This window comes from Homalodisca vitripennis, chromosome 4, assembly GCF_021130785.1.
Source record: "Homalodisca vitripennis isolate AUS2020 chromosome 4, UT_GWSS_2.1, whole genome shotgun sequence".
Classification (NCBI taxonomy): Eukaryota; Metazoa; Arthropoda; class Insecta; order Hemiptera; family Cicadellidae; genus Homalodisca; species Homalodisca vitripennis.
Window position 1 is genome coordinate 173,030,928 of NC_060210.1, and position 22,968 is coordinate 173,053,895.

Here is a 22,968-nt window from a genome sequence, read left to right on the forward strand (position 1 = left end):
ATTTTAACATGTTAATTCTATTGTAATATATTAAAAAGTAGATTTAAAAAGTTAACCCACATTTTTTATTTAAAAAGAAATTAATGTAACTGCTTCAAAGCTAAATTAGTCTAAACATTTACGTTAATATTGACCAATATTGCATTGTAAACTAAAACAATTACTTTAATTTTATCAATAACGTATTAAAAACAGTAACATGGAAGTGTGGCAACAGTGGACCGAGCAATTGAATGAGAATGAATAACAACGTCCACAACATTCCGTTCTCCCCCTTCCATACTACATTCAGATCCCTTTCCAGTCAGCCAACAAACTGCCAACTGCCGACTGCAGGAACCAAGCGTCGTCAGCTTGAACCTTGAACGCTTGTGCCCACTCACTCCCAGTGCGAGTCCGTGTAGTGCGACGGTCTTGTTGCTCGGTTGGTATGAGTGAAATGCTGTGTTTCCAGCAAGATTAATTTTAGTTGTGTAGGCGGGTATTTCCTAGTCTTTTAAGTGTTTTAGATATGTGTTACGTAAATATTTTGTTATAATCTCGGACGAGGATTCATACCGTTTACTACTACCCTTGCAGGTAAATAACATATTGTACTCTAACCCAATCTGCTATACTTTCAACGATGCAACTGGCTAGCTCTCTGAGAATCGAGAATGGAGGTCACGATTATAATTATTTGTATTATTATAGCTTGTGAAGTCAGATTTTATGTTCTCAACCTTGCTTCAACCAAAGACTTTATTATGTAAATTAGATCATGATTGTTAGGTAATTAATTGGTCCAAGAGTACTTTGCTTGATTTGGAATGTAGACATCGTGGTGAGGTCAGCCATTTTTATGTTTGCTGATTCCCTTATCGATTTAGATAGATAAAAGACATGACGTCTACAGTAAAATAACATTGATAAATAACAAATATCCTGAATGACAGTTTTTCAGAAACTGTTTGTTTTGTATGACTTAAGTTTGGGATTGTTTTCAAGGAAAGTGATAGCAAACGTCATCATTATTTCTTTCTGCCTAAAATTAGCATGGAATTCAGGGAAACCAATGAGTAGGCTAGTTTTCAGTTAATTAATTCTACTATAATTTCATTTAATTCATTCTAATATTATTTAATTTAATTCATAATTCCTTATTGATGAACTTCAAATATTTTAGAATGTATTCAAAATACATTGTCAGGAAACATTTCTAGACAGGCTTAGGTTTGGCATTATAATCTCCTTTGACAGTCTATTGGATATTGTGAATTAAATAAAGTAGCTCCTACGGATATTTTCAACAATCAGGCAGGCTAGGCTACTTGATTTTAAGTGAATAGCACCTAGCAACCTTTTGCTGATCGACTTAGACTATACTCCTTATTTTCAGGACTGAGTAATAGCTTACATAAATATAAAGAAGGGATCTCTTTTGGAATAAATCTCGAGAGTGTTTGTTCCTGAGCAGTGTATGATAAGTGTTATATACATTGATATTTTATATATTGAATATCTGAGGTAGAGTATGATAAGCGGACCTGGTTTTTTATATTAAAATCATCAAACTAGGCCTATATTTAATTATTATGCCCATCAATATAAGTTAATCAACCAATGGTAATTAATTTGAGTAATAAGTAACTTCTTTAAAATAAAAAAAAGATATTTAACTTTAGAAAACTACAAAAGAACTATGAAAGTTGATTTATTGTGTCTTTCTCGGTTTCAAGACTTTTGTTGTTACTGTATGTTTTCTTTATTATTTAACCCATTAATGCCCAAATTATTATTTTTTTTTAATGTTTTTCTTTTCTTCTAGTATTTTATTATCTAGGCCTATAGTACAAAGAGTGTAAATAGATTTTTAAAATTTTTTTTTATTATCCAATACTAAATGACGTCATGTAGACATATGTCGACAGTGGGTATGAATGGTAACATTACGGCATTGACAGATATTGACTAGCCTACTAAAGTCAACCGTGAGTGCATCCGGTTGGATGAAAACTATATTTACACACATTTTAGTTTACTATTCCTAATGGAAGGAATTTTAAATGAAAGAACATCTATGGAATAGCACTTTTATTTATGTATAAAACTACAACTATACAAATTGGTTCATAAATAATAAAAAAAACCACTTTTTTATGTGACAAAATAATATTTTCGAATATCAAAAGGAAGTACATGTTTATCAAAACTTTTGTAAGAAATGCATTGAGCATGTTTTGCAAAACACTGTTATAAAACACGAACTACACACTTCTGCACTCCTAAAGAAACTGTCAAATACGTACTTACGTACTTAGTAAACACAAAAATGTAGTTTTAGGACGACATTTTGGAAGAAAAATTATGTGCAAACTCTAAAACTACTGAAGTTGTAACCGACAAAACTATTGTGCCCTTGAGTGGAATACTTTGTCACACAACACGTGACAGCCAACCTTACGAGTTTCACACATATTTCTGGTCGCTTTGCCACAATTACCACATCTTTTTTGCGAAGCAGAGGAAACTAAACAAACAATATTATTCTTTGTAGCAAGAGGACAATGGCTGCTACTCTTGAAGTACACAAAGAATTTATATCTCCATTACAAGCTATATAGAAAATGTATTTTTATCCATTTCAACACAGTATTAGTACACTCATGCCATAATTGTGTATTATATATGCAGAATAAACTTTACAGTAATTATAAAAACTGAAAGTTAAAGAAGTAAAAGAACAAGAGTAAGCCTTAGTTGATACTGGTTGTTACCAGTATCTGTTTTTTAAATCATGAATCAGTTTCTAATAAGACAGTTTCTAAATTTTACATAGAGCCTATGTGGACTTTCTGTTCATTGTTAGGAGATTTTTTAATTATATACTCACATTCAACTTGTTAATGGTGTATAAAAGATATTTAATCCAATAATTCGAAGGTTATTACATTAATTTAAATAATGTCAGGAAGAAGATTCATGTTGTGTAAACATTTAAAGCATCTTGCATGTTTCTGTTTCTTAATGTATAATACTTTTATGAAAGACTAGATGTAGTTTCACTTTTCTAAGAACAGTCTCTTTGTTACTGTGTAATATGGCTAGTTAATAGGTCTCCAGATAATAAATAGGGTAATTCTAAGCAATATATGGGTCAACCTCGATTTTTCTCATATTACAATATAATGTTCCAATAGTCAATTAGAAAAGGAAATGACTAGAATTTCTTGCCGGAAAGCAGTTATAGGGAGCAGGCAACCGCCAGACGGTCATATATTGCTTAGAGTTACCTATTAGTGATCAGGGGCACTGACGTGATCTGGGCTTCAAATTTGGAACTACTTGAGTTAATTTTTTTTCTAAAAGAGCAAGCAGCTGAAGCGCTGCGCAGCGGGCAGGCATCGTGCGTGATCCTTTTTTTTATTAAAAATTTCTGATAAATTGTTATTACATATTACAATATAATGTAGGTAATGTATGTAAATCAATTTTAAACACATAATTACATGCTGGAAAGCAAAGCAAACCAATATAATCCGCCTAATACAAAATCTCCGTAAAAATCTGGTAAAGGAATCTGTGTCATTCCTTTGGCCTGAATCAATTCAGTATATACGAAGATCACGCACGATGCTTGCCCGCTGCTTGCTCTTTTACACAAAAAAAATTAACTCGAGTAGTTCCAAATTTGAAGCCCAGATCACGTCAGTGCCCCTGATCACTAATAGGTAATTCTCGCGGTTGTCTGCTCCCTATAACTGCTTTCCAGCAAGAAATTCTAGTCATTTCCTTTTCTAATTGACTATTGGAACATTATATTGTAATATGAGTTGCCTGCTCCCTATAACTGCTTTCCGGCAAGAAATTCTAGTCATTTCCTTTTCTAATTGACTACTGGAACATTATATTGTAATATGGGAAAAATCGAGGTTGACCCATATATTGCTTAGAATTACCATAAATAGTGAACAATAAGTTAATATTTATGAGATTCAAAAATTAGAATGTAATGCCTTTATAACACTGTCAGATTGATGTGATGTTTTCCATTATGACTCGCTCATGAAATCTGTCTTGTATAGCTTACTTTATTTGTGGAGTACGACAAAGAAGTTAACCTTACCTAAGGACATAGAACTTATCCTTACCTTAAAAATCATAACCAAGTTGTTAATTGAATGACCAAGTAAGTATTTGATTTGAATTATGTGAAGAATGGCGTGTACCCCTAGTGCTCTGTACTGAATTCTATCATTTTCATTGTTATGATAAATGACTTTAATTAGGCTATGCCTGAGAACTTTTTAATGTGTGCTGATAATACACTTACATACACATAAGCCTGACTTTCAAAGAATAGTTTTTACTAGAAAAGCAATAATCGTATTATGGTTAAAAAAATAAAAAATTGAAGAAAATTGTTTCAAATTTTAAAGCAACATTCTTAGTAGGGAACTATTGTGGTAAATGCATACAAAATAATTATATTATTAATGTTTGTTACTAAGCTTTTTGGAGTCTTTTATTGATAATTCAAATTATTTAGTGTTATTGTACAGTTAGGTAAATGGTACAAAAATTGTAGGACATTTTACACTACAAAGTCCAAATCTTCTTTAAGAAGTTTAACTGCTCTATTGTAACGCTGGAAAGGACTACAATGATAAGACCTAAATGATAGTTAAAACAGTAACCGCAATTCCTCCAAAGCAGGTAGGTGCTTATTAGTAAAAAGATATATTGTAAAAGAAAACTAACTGTAGTATTGTACATAATACCCTAATTATTCTAAATCTTAATGAAATATACTTAGACTATAATCCTATTTTGAGATAATCTAGGAAATTTGTATTATTTTAATATAATGATAATATAATTAAAAAAATTTAGTAACATTTTATTTTCAAGCTATTTTGATTTTTTACACCTCAGAGCCTATATTACTTGTTTCTTTTTGCATGGTTTCTGCCAATGTTGAAACACCTGTTGTACCATACCACTAGACATGCTTGGTGACCAGCCTTTTTTTTATATCTCCTTCATATAAACTTGCTGCTAATTATGATAACTATGACTCCACTGCATTTTCATCTCATCGTCAGACCCAAACCGCTTACCACCTAGATTGTGCTTCACAGGTACTGGAACAATTTGTAGTTGAATGGCACCAAGTCCAGGCTGTACAACAGGTGATTAAACCGCTTGAATGTCACTAGCAGTATGGTGCCGAACATTGTCATGTAGCACCATCCTTTAATGAACATTTGTTCAACTTGAACATTAAACGTTCGGTATTTATTTACATTAGCGTGACCATGGAAAATGGACTTTTTTTTCATGGGTTGGGCATTTACAGCCAAGTATTATTATCACAGGTGCATATGAACTGGGGGGAAAGTATATTATTGTATTATATTGATGCCTTTCGGACATTATTGCGGTAAGGAGCAGGGGCATCACGTGATCTGGGATTCGACTTTTGCAAGCTCGAGTTAATCTTTTTTTCTAAAAGAGCAAGCAGTGCGCAGCACTGCGCAGCGGGCAGGCATCGTTGACAGGATTAACGTATACTCGTCTTTACGAATTGCTTCCACGTGAGATACCGAACATCCAACACAAAGGTGTGCCATTCATTACCACTACTGAACTAGGAGGTTAAGAATAGACGTGGAGGAACAACAGTAGTTCAAAATGGCGTCCCTTCTTTATTTGAGAAAGGTCGGAGTAATACCAAACTGTCAAATATGGATAGTGTTGCCAGAGGTACGATAATTATCGTAAAGGTACGATAATTTCATTGATTTTATGCGCCGGTAAGATACACGATGGGTAGTTATTATCGTACCATGAAAGATTTTTGACAAATTTATACAAGTAACAAGCCAAAAGTTAATTATAACATAATTTATTAGACGAACATAACATAATTTTTCATTAAATGTGTTTGGTACGATTATTTTATATGAAAGTACAATAATTTCTCATTGTTGGTATGATAATCGGTTTTTAAAATCTGGCTGTACTGAATTTGAGCAGACGCGGAGTTATAGGAAACTGTCAAAAACAGAGTTTTCAGAGGATTTAAAAAAATTGTAGCTCCTTTGATTTTTGTTGCCGACGAATTTTTTCTTCGATATTGTTTTCAGGAAAAATTATAGTTTTCAGGGAAAAAAAATGAACATACCTTTCATGGTCACGTTAATGTAAATTGATACCAAACGTTTTAACCCACTTTGTCACCATTGAATTTAATCTGTGACTGTTCTTATCACTTATTGCGTTTACACCGTGAACATCTTAAACTGAGACATAAATTTCAGCTGCTTGCATTCAGCAGTCAAATTAAACCACCAGTATCACAATCTGTGTAGGATCAGTAACTACCTTATGTGCACAGCACTAAATGGTGTCAGTTGAGAGCCAGTGTGACAAGGAAGTCTACTGTACATGCTACATGGAACGCTGACTGCAGCACTGTGGTACTTACTGTCGATTACACTTTTTTATAAAAATACTTATGAGATGTCACATCTGTGATTCTTTGTAAATTTTCTTATTTTTCAAATATTTTGGCTAAAATTGTGATAAAAATGTGTTGTGAATAAAACCTTATTGGTCCATTTTAAGTTAATGACAGTGTAATAAGCATTTCTTTAGTTAAAATATGTTATTATATCAAAAGATCTTGTAAATATGTTTGTTTCAGATGTCCCCAAACAACTCAGTTGAAAGTAGTATTCCTTTGCAAACTACTGAATCACGAACAAGGATGAATACTATTCTGTCATCAAGAGCATTCCATAGACCCGATTTGTCTGAATCTGGTTCTTCATCAATTCATTCAAATGGTATACACCAATTGAACATTCAAGAAGATACTCCTCGATTCAATTATGAAAGGGAAAGACTAAAAAGTTTCGAAGGCTGGCCTGTACCTTTTCTCAGTTCAAGTGCTATGGCAGCAGCTGGATTTTATTTTTTGAAAAGAGAAGATGTGGTCAGGTGTGCTTTCTGTGGAGTGGAAGTAGGATGTTGGGTTGAAGGAGATGATCCCATGCAAGATCACGAGAGGTGGTCGCCTTCATGTAGGTTTGTCAGGAAATTGCCAGTTGGAAATGTTCCATTGAATGCAACCAATGCAAATAATAATAGAGATATTTCCAAAGAGAATGGTAAGCATAAATTCATCAGTATCAATTTACACACAGTATTTTTATTTTCATTTATTAATGGCAGAGCCACTTAAATTTCATGGAATACACAAACTAGAAAAATATTTCATGAAAGAGATAACAAACAAACACACACACACATATAATTTTGTATTATTAATTAGAAAACAGCCGTTACGGATGCAAAGTCCAATAAATAAACAATTAGGAGTTCTTTGTTTGAAGTTTGTTTTTGATGATGGAAGGATTGTGAAGGAAACAGCATTTTTCCATTGTTCAGTGATACAATACAATCATTATTAGGAGTTGTGCTTCAGAATGTACGTTCCACATTTAAGAAATCATAAACACTCAAAAATGATTTTTTTTTTCCGGCCTCAAATCCGGACCTATCAATTTTCCACGTACGCAAATTTAATAATTATATATTTCATATTTCCTAATAAGTTTCATATATATTTGTCTCAAATGCTGTTTCACTATAAGAAATAATGGAAGGTAATGAGTTAATAAGTCTAAAATTGATGTATCTTACTTCTGCCGAGTGACTGTTCAATAGTATCAATGAGCACTAGGACATAAAATGGACAATAATTTTCAGATGATATTTGAAAATTACTTAGGTTAAGATAAAGATTTTCTGAAATTTATTTGTTATACAGTATATTTCATAGAATATTGATCAATAGAAGTTGTGTTTAATTAATTTTAATTAATTCCAGGTTATGACACTTGTGGGAGGATTGAATTTAGGCCAGAATGTGGTATGGGACTGCAAGCCAAGGACAGACCATTGCCTCCACTAGAGAAGTTGGGTATTCATAAGAGTCGGGCACCTTCTTTTCCAAACTTTGCTACCTTAGAAGCTCGTCTACGATCTTATGATTTGTGGCCTATTGCATTGAAATTAAAACCGAAAATTCTTAGTGAAGCAGGATTCTTTTACACAGGTGAGTCACTGTTAAATTTATTCCAATAATTGAGAACATTTGTTAACAGCTTCACTGCTATATTGACTGAAAATAGTTATTCTCATCAGACAGCACGCACATTAGGCCTTCTGTCGAAGGCAATGTAGGCCAACATCGCACAGCCAACTAACTTTGAACCCCTTACCCATACGTATTTTTGCAATCCAGCTGTTTTATGTTTGGTTTGTAATACAGCTGTTTAGTTATTTATACAACAGAGAATACTAATCAGCTGTATGTATAACTCAATGGGCATCTTTTATTATAACTATTTTCATCAAATGTTACTTGGAAAGAGGGAAACAACAATGTAACTCTTTGTTTACTATTCTTATGTGGTAAGTGTTACCTTTAAAAAGTTAAGTTTTGTCAGGAAGACACTGGTAAAAAATACCATTTTTGTCAGCATTTAACAGTTTTGTAACCGTTGACTAGATCAGGAAGTTTTACCAACCTCTCTGTCATTGACACTTGCTTTTTAGCTAGTCACTTTTTTGAAAATAATTTCTTTTTCTTTTAAAGCTTTGGAGACAACCGTTACTAACTCAAAAGTCAGGTTTATTTCATTGTGAAGCAACTTGTGCTGATTTCTTTTAAAATTGGTCCGCTTACAGGGTGGATTTTATCGTGGAACTGTTTTAACCACTGAAAGACAATTTCATTTACGTCCTTGGATTCGGGTTCTTTAGGTAGAGTTTCTCAGTGTTCATATTTTTAAATATGGCCGAGTGAGTATTCTCCTGTTATACCAAATTATTTTGCAATGTTATTTTTTTTTCTTATTCCTGGTGTCCACAGTCTCTATAAGTGTAATTTTTTATCTTTATAAGATAAGGATTTCGTTTTGCTATCGCATCTTTACACGAAATAATGTAACAGTTGAAAATCTAACGCGCTTATTTCACCCCAGTTAACACTTTTACTGTTGCCTCCTATTTGTGACAACTTTCTTACATTGCCACCCGTTTTAATATTTTTAAAAAATAAATATAATTTTTGAACCAATTATAAACACTTAACCCTTTTGAGTGCCAGGGCTCTCGCTACAAGACGATTTTAAAAACACGCTTGAGTGCCGAGACGACACCTTCCTACGCGAAGAGTGCCAGAGTCTCGGAACGAGACGATTTCCATTTCATTTGTGTTACCTCTACAAGTTATCCCATACTGAATAATATGATACAAAATGTCAATACATTAACTAAACTAACCTTTTCAACTATTATTTTGACTTTTTAACGCTGTTATGTGATGTAAACAACTAACTAAAATACAACACTTTCTCAGTTGGATTGCGATCGCGGTGTCAAGATGAATAGAGGAGTGTTTTTGAGGTTATATAATTGTGCGTTTTTATTAATTTAAAATGTTTCCAAGCTATATTGGATATTAACATTAATAAAAAAGTGTTGACAGTCACTTCCGAGTGTCCATGAAGACAGTATTGTGGAGTTTGTTTGAAAATTGCCTTGGAATAAGGTTATGTTTATGTTTTGAGTTTAGTTTTAGTAATTATTGTTTTATTAGTTTTTTGGCATTATTGTTTTAAATGGCTTTTATCAGGTGTTAAAGTTTTGAAAAGAATTAAAAAAAGCTTTTTATAGTGAAAAATAAACTTTAACTGAATACTTTCCAAAAACTTGCGTTTTTTAGCAAAACAAACCTCTAGCGCTTGAATAATTTGTATAATTGTGTTTATTGTACAATATTAGGTTATGACACATGATTTTAAGGTGTTTTTTAGTGCTCCTTACCATAAAAGTATTAAAATTTAAAAATAAATTTTTCTTATATTAGTTATTTTACCTTAAACTGGATTTTTATCTTGTTTCCATTGAAAAGGCACTGTTTAAAATGATTTTTTATTTCTTTAAATTATATAAACATCTTATTGTTACATATTTTCTGATGAAAAATTTATTTACCTTTAACAAGAATTCAAAAGAAGCTTTTAATTATCAAAAATAAATTTTAACCCTAGAACTGGCAATCGCCGCATATGCGGTCCATTTGCACTGTTTTGGTTTCGTGACTTGTGAACATGTAATTATTAACCAATCACGTTTTATCTCGCACCAATGTAAAGAAGAAGAATCAATCTACATATTGATACCCGTTTTGTTGGTCTTTGCTTTTATGTTGCATTCTCTTTGTACATTGCAAAATGTTATTCCATCCCCCATCATCTGTAGCGCTTGTTACACAACGTTTGTTTTATCGTATTTGATCAGTCGTTACTGCATACTTTGTATAGGTTATGTTTGTTTTGTTTTATTTTTCATTATTAAACTATTTAGTTAGATTCTGAATCATGACGATCAGATGAGTGGAAGACCTTCAATTGTGACTGACGAACTTGTGAAAAAAATCGAGATTGCGATCTGTGACGATCGCAGATTGACGTTAGATGAATTTTCTGTGATGTTTCCGCAAATCTCCAGATCCCTGATACACGAAACAAACACAGAAACTCTCGGATATCGGAAATTGTCTGAGAGATGGGTCCCAAAACAGCTGACAGAACAGCACAAGTTCAATCGAGTGCAGAGCTACAAGAGTTTTTGGAACGCTACGAACTTGAAGGCGATGATTTTCTCTACTCTATTATTACTGGAGACGAAACTTTGGTTACCCACTACAATATGAAACTAAGAGGCAGTCTAAACAGTTTTCACCTCATTATGAATTTCAACCGGAGCTTTTCCCTTCACAGTGAGGTAGCGAATGACGGCGCGAATTTCTTACTTGGCGGGAGACACGATCAAAATTTTTCGCGAGAGATAGTACTACGTCAAGAATTTTCAACACACTAACCTCGAATTGGTCTCGTTTTGAAGGGGAAGAGTCAAGCTATGCGGCAGTGTTGCCAAAATGTTGAAAAAGTATTCCCTACAGCTGTGAGAGTACCAGTACACTTAATTTTACTTTCTGGACGTGCCTCGTAGAATAAAATACGGGTACAGATTTTTTTATAAACTACTATAAGTATAATTTAAAGTGCAACAAACTATATATTTCCGAAATAAGCATACAATTTTGAGCAAAATGTATATCTCAGATTTCTTACTTGATACACAGGAATTTTGCTAGGCAATGAAATGTTTTGGTAAAAAAGTTTAAAAAATGTTTTGAATTAAAACAAAATTTTTGTGGTTTTTTTCTAATTTATCTAATTTCTTTAGGCATATTTTGATTCTGTAGTCTTTTCTGAAAAAAAAATCATGTATAATATGTTACATTTCGAGTAAGTTAATTGGTATAAATACTTGTCTAAAAACCCCATGACATATCAATCTAAAATACTGTGGCATTTCAGGAACAACCATTGCCAGTTATGTTCTAGGGTTAAGTGAATTTTTTTTATGAAACCTTGTATATTAGTAAAAATAATCTGTAGCAATTAACTATTTATAAAAATCTTGTTTACGGTACAATATTAAGTTACTACACATGATTTTGGGTTGTTTTTTAACCCTTTTAACCCCGACGTCCGTACTATACGAACGTCGTAAAAAATGGCGTCAACTCCCGACGTCCGTATAGTGCGGACGTGCACTTTTTATTACTCTACTGGCCACCTATTTCACCAAATGCTTTGAAATTTCACAGACTTATGCACAAAGATATTTTGCATCGAAATATATTAGTTTGTAATGGTTTGACTTCGTATTTTGTCAGTCTGTGAATGAGCAATTTCAGTTCGTCTCGACTGACTGCTCACGCTTGTTGCAGACAGCTGTATATCACGTGGTTGTGAATATTCCGTTTTCTTCACAGTTTTAGGTTAAAGCAGTATAAGTACGGCAGTTAAAGTTTATTTTATTATTTGTTTTATTTCAAAATGAGTAAAAGACATCGTTCAAAGTCTCCCGTAAGTGAAAATACAATAATTAGTAACCTAGTTGCAAATGGTGTGGATGTGATTAGTGACGACGATTTGAGTGATGGATTTCTTGAAAATTTACATTTTGTAGTGATGTAAATATTGTTTTTAAAACTTTTTTAAAATTTAGATTATGAACAGTTTTAGTTATTTTGTCAGAAATAACTTTGGTTTTATGTTTATTTTAAGTACTGTGAATTTCAAAGGTCTTGTTACATTGCCTTGCCCAGAAATGGCAAAAAGAAAAATTTACGGCTTTACAAAAATTGATGTTACTCCACTTGTAAATAAGGTAGGCCTATAATTTTCGTTTCCTTTTATTAAGGATTAAACATATCATAAAGTAAATGGGTATTTTTGTGTCAAATATTTTTTTATCTATATGGTTTCCATGATCAAACTTGAAATTTTTTCATTTTTATTTATTTTTTATATATGTATATGCATTTAAAAAAAATTACTTTCAAAATAATAATTTTATTTGTATAATTCTGTAAGCTACATGTATAAAGAAGTAAAATAAAAAAAGAATTACCTAAATATCTTAAAAAATAACTGAGTTATGAATTTTTTACAAAACCCTTACATTTTGTCTGAAAATGGTTTGGGATTTCTGGCACATCACTTGATTTAATGGCCGGGGTTAAAAGGGTTAAATTCTATTTATCATGAAAGTAATGAAATCTCAAAATAAAGTTTTTTAATAATAATTAGTTCACTCCAAACTTGATTTTTATTTTGTTTCCGTGGAAATGTTGCTGTGATTATTTATTTTTAAAATAAAATAAAGTATAAATGTTTATTAGTTTCTGATACCTAGTACATTTACCATTAAAAAGAAGTAAATAGAAGCTTTTTATGATAAAAAATCAATTTTATACACATTTTCTTCTAAAACCTTGCATATTTGTCTAAAACTCTCTGGCACTTTTCACATAGTCATACAAAAAATAACTCTGTACTTTTCAACATGGATTTGATTTTATCTCTGGCACTAAAAGGGTTTACATAATTACATTTTCACACAGCATTTGGGACTTACATTTTTTTAAAGCTTATTTCTTCCTCTTTCTACACAAATGCTCATGCATGAATATTTTTAAACAGAAAGTCTTGTTTTAAAATAAAAAAAACAAATTTTTTTGTAACAAAAAATGGACCAAAAAAGTCACCATGTACTCACTCACTAGTCAATAACATAAATAAATTTCTCATTATTATTTCCTATATTCAGCATTGTTATTACTGTCACTATAGCTACACATACTTAAAATTGAAATCCACTTATGTTTAAGTATTTTTTTTTGTGTGGAAAGTCTTGAAACATGGTTCTTTGCACATGTAAATTTTCCACTCGCTACAGCCTCTTCTTGCTGCAGTCTTGCCTGGTCCTTTCTTTTAGTTTTAAAAGAGCATAATAAAAGTTTTTATTACTATTTTGCTTTTATTTGTTATTTCAGTAAAAAAGAAAATTTTAACAAATCATATGCATCTCCAAGATAATAAAATAATAAGATAAATAAGTAATAAAATAAATAAATAAATAAATAATAATAAATAAGATAAAATAAATAATAATAAATAATAAGATAATAAAATCAGGATCTTTATATGTGTGATCTTGGAATAAATCATCATTTTCACTGTCACTTGCAAATCTGAGTAACTCTTCTAGCACTTGATTGTCTTTAATATTGTCACGATTCATTATATTTACAGACACAAAAATCGTTGTTTAACTAAAAAAATAGCAAAACAATAACAATGCAGACGACGAATTAGCAGAACAACAACAAATAGCCGATACGACATCGAGTTTGTAAACAAACCAATTTTTCCGATATGCCATATGACTGCCAACAACATTTCATAGATCCTAATCCATAGAGTATGAAATAAAAACATGTAAATAGCAAATGACTATCAATGCTAAAGTCGAAATAAGTTTAAATGCAACTTTACTACTGTAAAAGTCGGCACCGTCTAAAGACGTCAGCAGTCTATAGAATTCCATGCAAGACATGAAATGGCGTTCTTGTGGCAGTGAAAGTGTTAACTTAAATTCACTCGAATCATGGCAATGTCCAAGTCAAACTGAGGGTGTAGTTGTGACAACACCACTGGTGACAACAGAAAACAAAGGGCTGGCGGTGGTGAAATTATCAAGTCTCAACATGAAAAATATGGTACTATATTTCAGTTTGTTGCACTGATAAACTGAAACTTAGATACACACACTTAGAGATAAACAGTATGCAAAAGTTATCCAATATATTGAGTTGTTTATTTATGTTAAATCCACAATATATAGAATTAGATCAAATTTGTAATTAAGTAACCTGCACATTCAGTGTGAATGACAAAACTTAGGTATTCTCAAGGTATTCTATATATTGAGGTTCCTTATATCAAGCTTCCTCTGTATGAGTTTCTTTGATATCAAATCTCATCAATTAACTATAAGGAACACTGCATTGATGTCAACCGTCAAATTGTTATGATTTAATTTCAGCATTGAAATCTTTTGCAAGAATCAGTCTTCCTCCTTTAACGCAAATTAAAATGGAATCTTATAGACCTGAGTGTTTGATGTGCATGCTATACATAACTTGATATCATGCACATTACATCAATAAATAAGTTTTTCTGGATTTTAGGAAAAGGAGATCAAACAATATGTTTTCACTGTGGGGGAGGTCTGAAGGACTGGGAAGAATCAGATGAACCTTGGGTTGAGCATGCAAGATGGTTCTCCAAATGTAACTTTGTTCTATTGATTAAAGGCAAAGATTTCGTTGACAAAGTGTGTGGCAGAAATATGTCTAAGGTAAGTTCTAGTCAATATAAAAGTAGATTACCATATGTCATTTGTGAAATTGTGTTAAAGCATTTACTGCTGCAAGTTGAGTTTGCTAACTATCTGTGTGCTTGTACTGGAATTTACACAAAAAGTTATTAATTATATAATTATAAGTATTTAGGCAACTAAATTACATTTATAGTAAAACTCTATTTATTTACATTTATAGTAAAACTCGTTTTGTAACTTAACCCTTTCAGTGCCACATCATCTACTGAATAGATGATATAAAATATGCTTAAATTGCCGGCATCTATACAGTGGATAACACACATTTTATTATTATTTTATATATTACATTTTTGTTTCAAATCATTTAGTTTACAACATTGTCTGAGAACTGAACTATTGATTGTGATTGATTTTTCTCACTATCTCTTGGTAGTGCTGTTATTTCTGGACTTTTGAGATAAGTTTGTACAAAGTGGCTTTTTTGTACTTGTTTTATACTGCTCTACCATGTCTCATTATAAGACACAATAATGTATTATATATGATTTTTATTTACGTTTCGGTGCTCTTTCATGTGATGTAACTGAAAGTATATGTAAAAGTACTGTACTGTATATAAAAAAAGATTACTTCAAAGTTAAAAAAATAATGTTTAATTTTTTGTAAACAACTTTATTTTATACAAATAAGAGTAGAACAAAACTCTGGCATGTATTACAATTTATTACAATAAGTAATAAATTGTAAAATTTTTTTATAAAGAAATAAAAAAAGTGTATCAAAATTGGTTATTTTTATTTTTTCCTCGATACATGCAGGAACACTTTGCAACTGTGAGGAATGGTTCAGCTGTTTATGGATATGACTTGGAGAATAGCAGTGGCACTGTAGAAATAGCACCAGTAACATTATGATATATGTTGATCAGAACATTATGAAAGTAAAAAACAGAGGCAAAACTTGTCCAATACTTTGGAATTATTAAACTCTTTACCTGAAATAGAAGCAAAAATGTTTATTTATAGCATCAGTTCAAGAAATGTTATTCTTATGTTTGTCTCTACTTTTAGGGGAAGTCGAAAAGTGAAGAAAATGTAAGCAAGTTGGTCCCAGAATCTTGTATAAAAGAAGAAAAAAATACTAGCCAAAAGTAAGTATTATTCTTTATTTTATGAATGCTATCAACGTAAAATTACATAACTAAGTCCTAAGATATTAGATTCAGTGTAACCTTGAATATTAAAAAAATATGTTAAAGTATGCTTTTATCTGTAATGCATTTGACCTAAGTGGAAGTACTTATATCAGAGTGTTGAGGAGGGACGAGAGAAGAATGTTTTCTAAGTGCAAAGTGCCTTAAAAATAACAAGGTAGAATATCCAACCTTAAAATTACGTTCTGTATATAGATGAAGTTATCTTTTAAATTGACACTATTGGACCTCCAGACCCCCAGCTTTTTATCAAATTTGTCAGTCAATCCAAATTATATATTAAAGACAAACTTTACTCTAACTATTATTTCAGGGTATTGGGTATTTTACATCAAAGATGAAATCCTTACAGTATAGTAGTAGGTGATATAAAATGATTGCAGTTACAGTTATCATGATGTAGTTTCAGATTATAAGCAAATACAATATATTTCCAAAATTCCTCATTTCACACCACATCAAAAATTTTAGTTTAGTTTTGATGTATGGTTAAACATCTTGACAAAGACGACAGTTCACAGTGAGGCCAAGATACCTCATTTTAATGTACTTTTTTAAAATGGTGGTGGTTAATGGTTTTTTTTAGTAAAATAAAAAAATCATAGCTTTATATACTTTAATACAAAGTTTTTAAAACTCTTACAACATTTATAAAAATCCTGTGGACTTTTTTGTTAGTACATGAATTACGTGTTTATTTTTTTTTTTAAGATAAACTTACGTAAGTACAATGTTTAAAAGGAAAAACTTATCGCTTTTACAAATTGCAGTTATTTACTTTAGTAACATTGGCAATAGATCCCAGTAAATCATGTATTTTACAGTAACGTCTATTCTTTGAGAAAAGTGTCTTTAAGATCTGTTTCATTGTCTTCAAATAAATTTTCCACATACTCACACATCCTTTTTAGCATAAGAAACTCAACTGGTGTTGCAAGTTGCCTTTCTACATAGACAATTCATCCAAGAGAGATGTTGCTTCCACAAAAATCCATCTTTATATTGCTTGTTGTTCGATGTTTCTCTCATTCTTATCATTACCATATGGCATGTCTTACATTTTTAGTGCCAAACGCGAAAAATGCCAAGCATATAACAGAGCAAGAGTCCCTGTGCAAGCATGCAATAGTTTACAAATAATTCATAAACGCTTAAATACTGGTCGAAAACTGTAAATTTATTTTGTACTGTTAAAAAATGTATGATCTTGCCTCTGTATTAGTATTTATAAAAATATTGTTGTCAATAAACTATTAGTAGTTTTTTATACATGCTTCATAATTATCAGCTCTTCCAGTTAACTCTCAATGTCAGTGGTATTAAGAGAATAACATAGATATTGATTTTGGAGGGATCGGAACAAAGAACAGAAATCTGTGACAGTAGTATTAAGAAGAGTGTGTGGTGCACACATGTCACTGTCACTTTGACAGTAGTATTAAGAAGAGTGTGTGGTGCACAACGTCACTGTCACTTTGACAGTAGTATTAAGAGGAGTGTGTGGTGCACACATGTCACTGTCACTGTGACAGTAGTATTAAGAAGAGTGTGTGGTGCACACATGTCACTGTCACTGTGACAGTAGTATTAAGAGGAGTGTGTGGTGCACACATGTCACTGTCACTTTGACAGTAGTATTAAGAAGAGTGTGTGGTGCACATGTCACTGTCACTGTGATAGTGGTATTAAGAAGAGTGTGTGGTGCACACATGTCACTGTCACTGTGACAATAGTATTAAGAAGAGTGTATGGTGCACACGTCACTGTCACTGTGACAGTGGTATTAAGAAGAGTGTGTCACACATGTCACTGTCACTGTGACAGTGGTATTAAGAAGAGTGTATGGTGCACACATGTCACTGTCACTGTGACAGTGGTATTAAGAAGAGTGTGTCACACATGTCACTGTCACTGTGATTTGAGTTGCTATGTGTAAAGTGTCAGGTTCTACAGAAACTTGTTAGGATTAACAAAATACTAGCAAAAAGAGTCGGACTAAACAAAGTTCTACTATTAATTTATATGGCATAAATATAATTGTTAAAAATAAAGAAAATAATAATTTACATTTTTACGTTTGTGGTTTATGGCAAAATTGTATTCAGTGCTAATTTGTTATAATTTTGTAAAGAAAATTTGTAAGATAAATTATTAACATTTAAGATAAGTTGTTATCAAATAAAGATATTACTGATACGAAAATATTGTATGTAAAATGAACATAATCATAAATATTAAGGATTTTGGTAACACTAACTACTGAATAACACAGTATTTCTTTTTAACTCTCTCTCGCTTATAATAATTACAGGTGCTCACGGTGCTACTTAACCCTATTAATTTATTACACTGTCAGAACGTGTGACTTATTATAATAATAATTTATTATTCAACCATAATAACGTAAATATTTGAACAAATAAACTATAAAATACGAGGGAGGGGGCAGAAGACAAGTGAAAGCAGAGTACAGCAGCGTCAAGCCTCAGACAGTGGTTAAAGAGAAACAGTCTCAAGGTCATTTACACCAGACTCCACCACTACCCGACATCACTATGTCCACTGAGAACAATGATATCAACAATATCACTAGAATTATCAACACTTTTCAAAATCAAGTTTTTTTCTGTCTCAAAGTGCATGATATGACATAGTCATATATTTTGCTCAACTAACCAAAGTTTTCAACATTATTACAGAAAGGTAAAGGAAACAGCAAGATTCTCCTTATAACAAAACAATCTAAATAGCGCTGAGTCGTCTAAGTTGATTGAAGTCGAGTTTACAGGACAGGGTTAATGGATGCTATGGTATGATGAAGTGGGATTGGTAGTTCTGACTTCCAGTTATTTTGGTGTACTTAGTACATGGACTATATTATATTTTAATTTGTTTGCTGAGAGGTTCAGGGTGAGAGCAAGACGGAACACACGGGTCTGTGCAAGATCTGCTACAATGATGAAATGGGATTGGTGTTTGTGCTTCCAGTTACTTTGATGTCTATATCACATGGACTATATTATATTTTATTCTGTTTGCAGAGAGGTCCAGGGTGAGAGCAAGACAGAACACACGGGTCTATGGAAGATCTGCTACAATGATGAAATGGGATTGGTAGTTCTGACTTCCAGTTATTTTGGTGTACTTAGTACTTAGTACATGGACTATATTATATTTTAATTTGTTTGCTGAGAGGTTCAGGGTGAGAGTGAGAGCAAGACGGAACACACGGGTCTGTGCAAGATCTGCTACAATGATGAAATGGGATTGGTAGTTCTGACTTCCAGTTATTTTGGTGTACTTAGTACATGGACTATATTATATTTTATTTCGTTTGCTGAGAGTTTCAGGGTGAGAGCAAGATGGAGCACACGGGTCTGTGCAAGATCTGCTACAATGATGAAATGGGATTGGTGTTTGTGCTTCCAGTTACTTTGATGTCTATATCACATGGACTATATTATATTTTATTCTGTTTGCAGAGAGGTCCAGGGTGAGAGCAAGACGGAACACACGGGTCTGTGCAAGATCTGCTACAATGATGAAATGGGATTGGTGTTTGTGCTTCCAGTTACTTTGATGTCTATATCACATGGACTATATTATATTTTATTCTGTTTGCTGAGAGATTCAGGGTGAGAGCAAGACAGAACACATGGGTCTATGGAAGATCTGCTACAATGATGAAATGGGATTGGTAGTTCTGACTTCCAGTTATTTTGGTGTACTTAGTACATGGACTATATTATTTTATATTCTGTTTGCTGAGAGATTCAGGGTGAGAGCAAGACGGAACACACGGGTCTGTGCAAGATCTGCTACAATGATGAAATGGGATTGGTGTTTGTGCTTCCAGTTACTTTGATGTCTATATCACATGGACTATATTATATTTTATTCTGTTTGCAGAGAGGTCCAGGGTGAGAGCAAGACAGAACACACGGGTCTATGGAAGATCTGCTACAATGATGAAATGGGATTGGTGTTTCTGACTTCCAGTTATTTTTGTGTACTTAGTACATGGACTATATTATATTTTATTTTGTTTGCTGAGAGGTTCAGGGTGAGAGCAAGACGGATCACACGGGTCTGTGCAAGATCTGCTACAATGATGAAATGGGATTGGTAGTTCTGACTTCCAGTTATTTTGGTGTACTTAGTACATGGACTATATTATATTTTATTTCGTTTGCTGAGAGATTCAGGGTGAGAGCAAGACGGAGCACACGGGTCTGTGCAAGATCTGCTACAATGATGAAATGGGATTGGTGTTTGTGCTTCCAGTTACTTTGATGTCTATATCACATGGACTATATTATATTTTATTCTGTTTGCAGAGAGGTCCAGGGTGAGAGCAAGACGGAACACACGGGTCTGTGCAAGATCTGCTACAATGATGAAATGGGATTGGTGTTTGTGCTTCCAGTTACTTTGATGTCTATATCACATGGACTATATTATATTTTATTCTGTTTGCAGAGAGGTCCAGGGTGAGAGCAAGACAGAACACACGGGTCTATGGAAGATCTGCTACAATGATGAAATGGGATTGGTAGTTCTGACTTCCAGTTATTTTGGTGTACTTAGTACATGGACTATATTATATTTTATTTCGTTTGCTGAGAGATTCAGGGTGAGAGCAAGACGGAGCACACGGGTCTGTGCAAGATCTGCTACAATGATGAAATGGGATTGGTAGTTCTGACTTCCAGTTATTTTGGTGTACTTAGTACATGGACTATATTATATTTTATTTCGTTTGCTGAGAGATTCAGGGTGAGAGCAAGACGGAGCACACGGGTCTGTGCAAGATCTGCTACAATGATGAAATGGGATTGGTAGTTCTGACTTCCAGTTATTTTGGTGTACTTAGTACATGGACTATATTATATTTTATTTCGTTTGCTGAGAGATTCAGGGTGAGAGCAAGACGGAACACACGGGTATGTGCAAGATCTGCTACAATGATGAAATGGGATTGGTGTTTGTGCTTCCAGTTACTTTGATGTCTATATCACATGGACTATATTATATTTTATTCTGTTTGCAGAGAGGTCCAGGGTGAGAGCAAGACGGAACACACGGGTCTGTGCAAGATCTGCTACAATGATGAAATGGGATTGGTGTTTGTGCTTCCAGTTACTTTGATGTCTATATCACATGGACTATATTATATTTTATTCTGTTTGCAGAGAGGTCCAGGGTGAGAGCAAGACGGAACACACGGGTCTGTGCAAGATCTGCTATACAGAGGAAGTTGGAGTGGTGTTTCTCCCTTGCAGTCACCTCGTTGCCTGTGTCAAATGCGCCTTATCTCTGTCCACTTGTGCTGTCTGCCGTCAACCTGTCACTGCCACTGTCCGAGTCTTCTTGTCTTGATTAATCACCATGTAAAGACCTTCATTTTGTCTAGTCACCTACATTAATCATGTAAAAAAAACATCTTATTTATTTCTCTTTTAATCATGATTATCAAATTGTGATATTATGAAATTGTGAACTATTATGAAATTATTAGTTAACATAAAATTGAATTAATTTCTCTAAGCCACTGTGTAAGGCTTTTACTCTGATTCCTCGCATTTAGAGTAATGAGTGGATTTGAAATGTGAGTGTGATGTACAATGGAAGTTTAGTCATATTGTTTTGTTGCTTAATTGACTTGATTATCACTTTTACCCATCTAAAATGTTACATTATCTTTTCTTGAGTCAAAGAATTTAACTGTTAAGTTATGAATAAGTAGTTTTTATTTTTTTTATAAATTACTCCATCACCTTTTTTTGTGTAATTGAATTTTAAAATCTATTGAAGTCAGTTGATAGTGTTGCACTTAACATAAGTAGCATTGTTTCTGTTATCCAATAAGTCATTTTAAAGTGGCATACACATTTTTGTTAAAACATATTATGTATTTTAAGACAACTTGATTTTTTGTATGCAAGATTTAATCTATGTTGAAGCAGTATTTTGAGTTTGTTATATTTCTGCAATATGTTTTAGTTTGTGATTAATTGCACTGTAAATTTAGTTTAGATCTTCAAATCATACATTTTGAATTTTGTTTTAATTTTAAACAAATAATTTCTTTGTTATTTCATGACCTGCCCATCATATGAGGTTAAATCAATCATAAGCATGGTGTCTGTTCTGTACTATGAAGATTAAACTATAGCCAACAAACAACCTAGCATTTTTGGGAGAATTACTTCCCTTGTTCTTTAGACATGTTTTATTCCAAGTTATTTTAAAATTTACTTCTAAAATTAGTAAATCTCACAGTCTTCACTGACTGTTGACAATCTGTTTCAATATTGTTACAAATCTATGTATCAATATTCAATTAAAAATACATTTCTCTAAATATTCTAAAAATAAATGGTGTTTCTAGAATTGTTATTAAACACAGATGAAAATATATTGTCTCTTAATGTCTATATAGAATTTGTCATTTTATATTTACAAGGTTCAGTAATTAAGATAGTGCGTTCATAAAAGAATGCACTATTCTTAAAAGAAGGCCAGGTCCAAAAAAAAGTGTAAAATTTAATTTTGTAGTTTTTCTTCATTTTTGTCTTGCTATTGGTCTCTCACTGCTGGTGTGCATTAATGTTTGTATTATTTCAAAACTTTTATTCATGTATTGAGTAACTAACGAACATTAAAAACAAATATTGGTATGTAGCAGACACTGGTTAATTACAAATTTGACAATGAAGAATCTGTAAATAAGAAATTTATAAAATTATAATTACTAAAATCTCAGTATTATTTTTGTTTTTACATCTTCTTACTTTATATCACTACGTAAAATGTGGGATGCCTAAATCGTAAGTTGATGTTCAACATGTAAAAATATTGTTACTCGTTTGAAAGACTGAGAAAGGAATAAATTAGTATGTTTAAATATACACACAGGGTGTAACACAACACTA

The 22,968-nt window shown here is 32.4% G+C and overlaps 1 protein-coding gene across 4 annotated transcripts; it reads left to right on the plus strand.

Annotated features, from left to right (window-relative positions):
• Positions 1-298: 298 nt before the first annotated feature.
• On the plus strand, positions 299-22,216 carry LOC124360661 (death-associated inhibitor of apoptosis 1). 4 transcript variants are annotated; one of them, XM_046814481.1, is made up of 6 exons: positions 299-424; positions 6,689-7,154; positions 7,877-8,104; positions 14,666-14,835; positions 15,891-15,970; positions 21,226-22,216. In XM_046814481.1, the coding sequence occupies exons 2-6, from the start codon at positions 6,689-6,691 to the stop codon at positions 21,410-21,412; spliced, it is 1,131 nt and encodes a 376-aa protein (XP_046670437.1). In that variant the 5' UTR covers positions 299-424; the 3' UTR covers positions 21,413-22,216. The 4 variants fall into 4 exon arrangements, with proteins under 4 accessions (XP_046670437.1, XP_046670436.1, XP_046670434.1 ...); XM_046814480.1 differs by having other exon boundaries at positions 338-579; XM_046814478.1 differs by lacking the exon at positions 299-424 and adding an exon at positions 4,642-4,695.
• Positions 22,217-22,968: the final 752 nt, after the last annotated feature.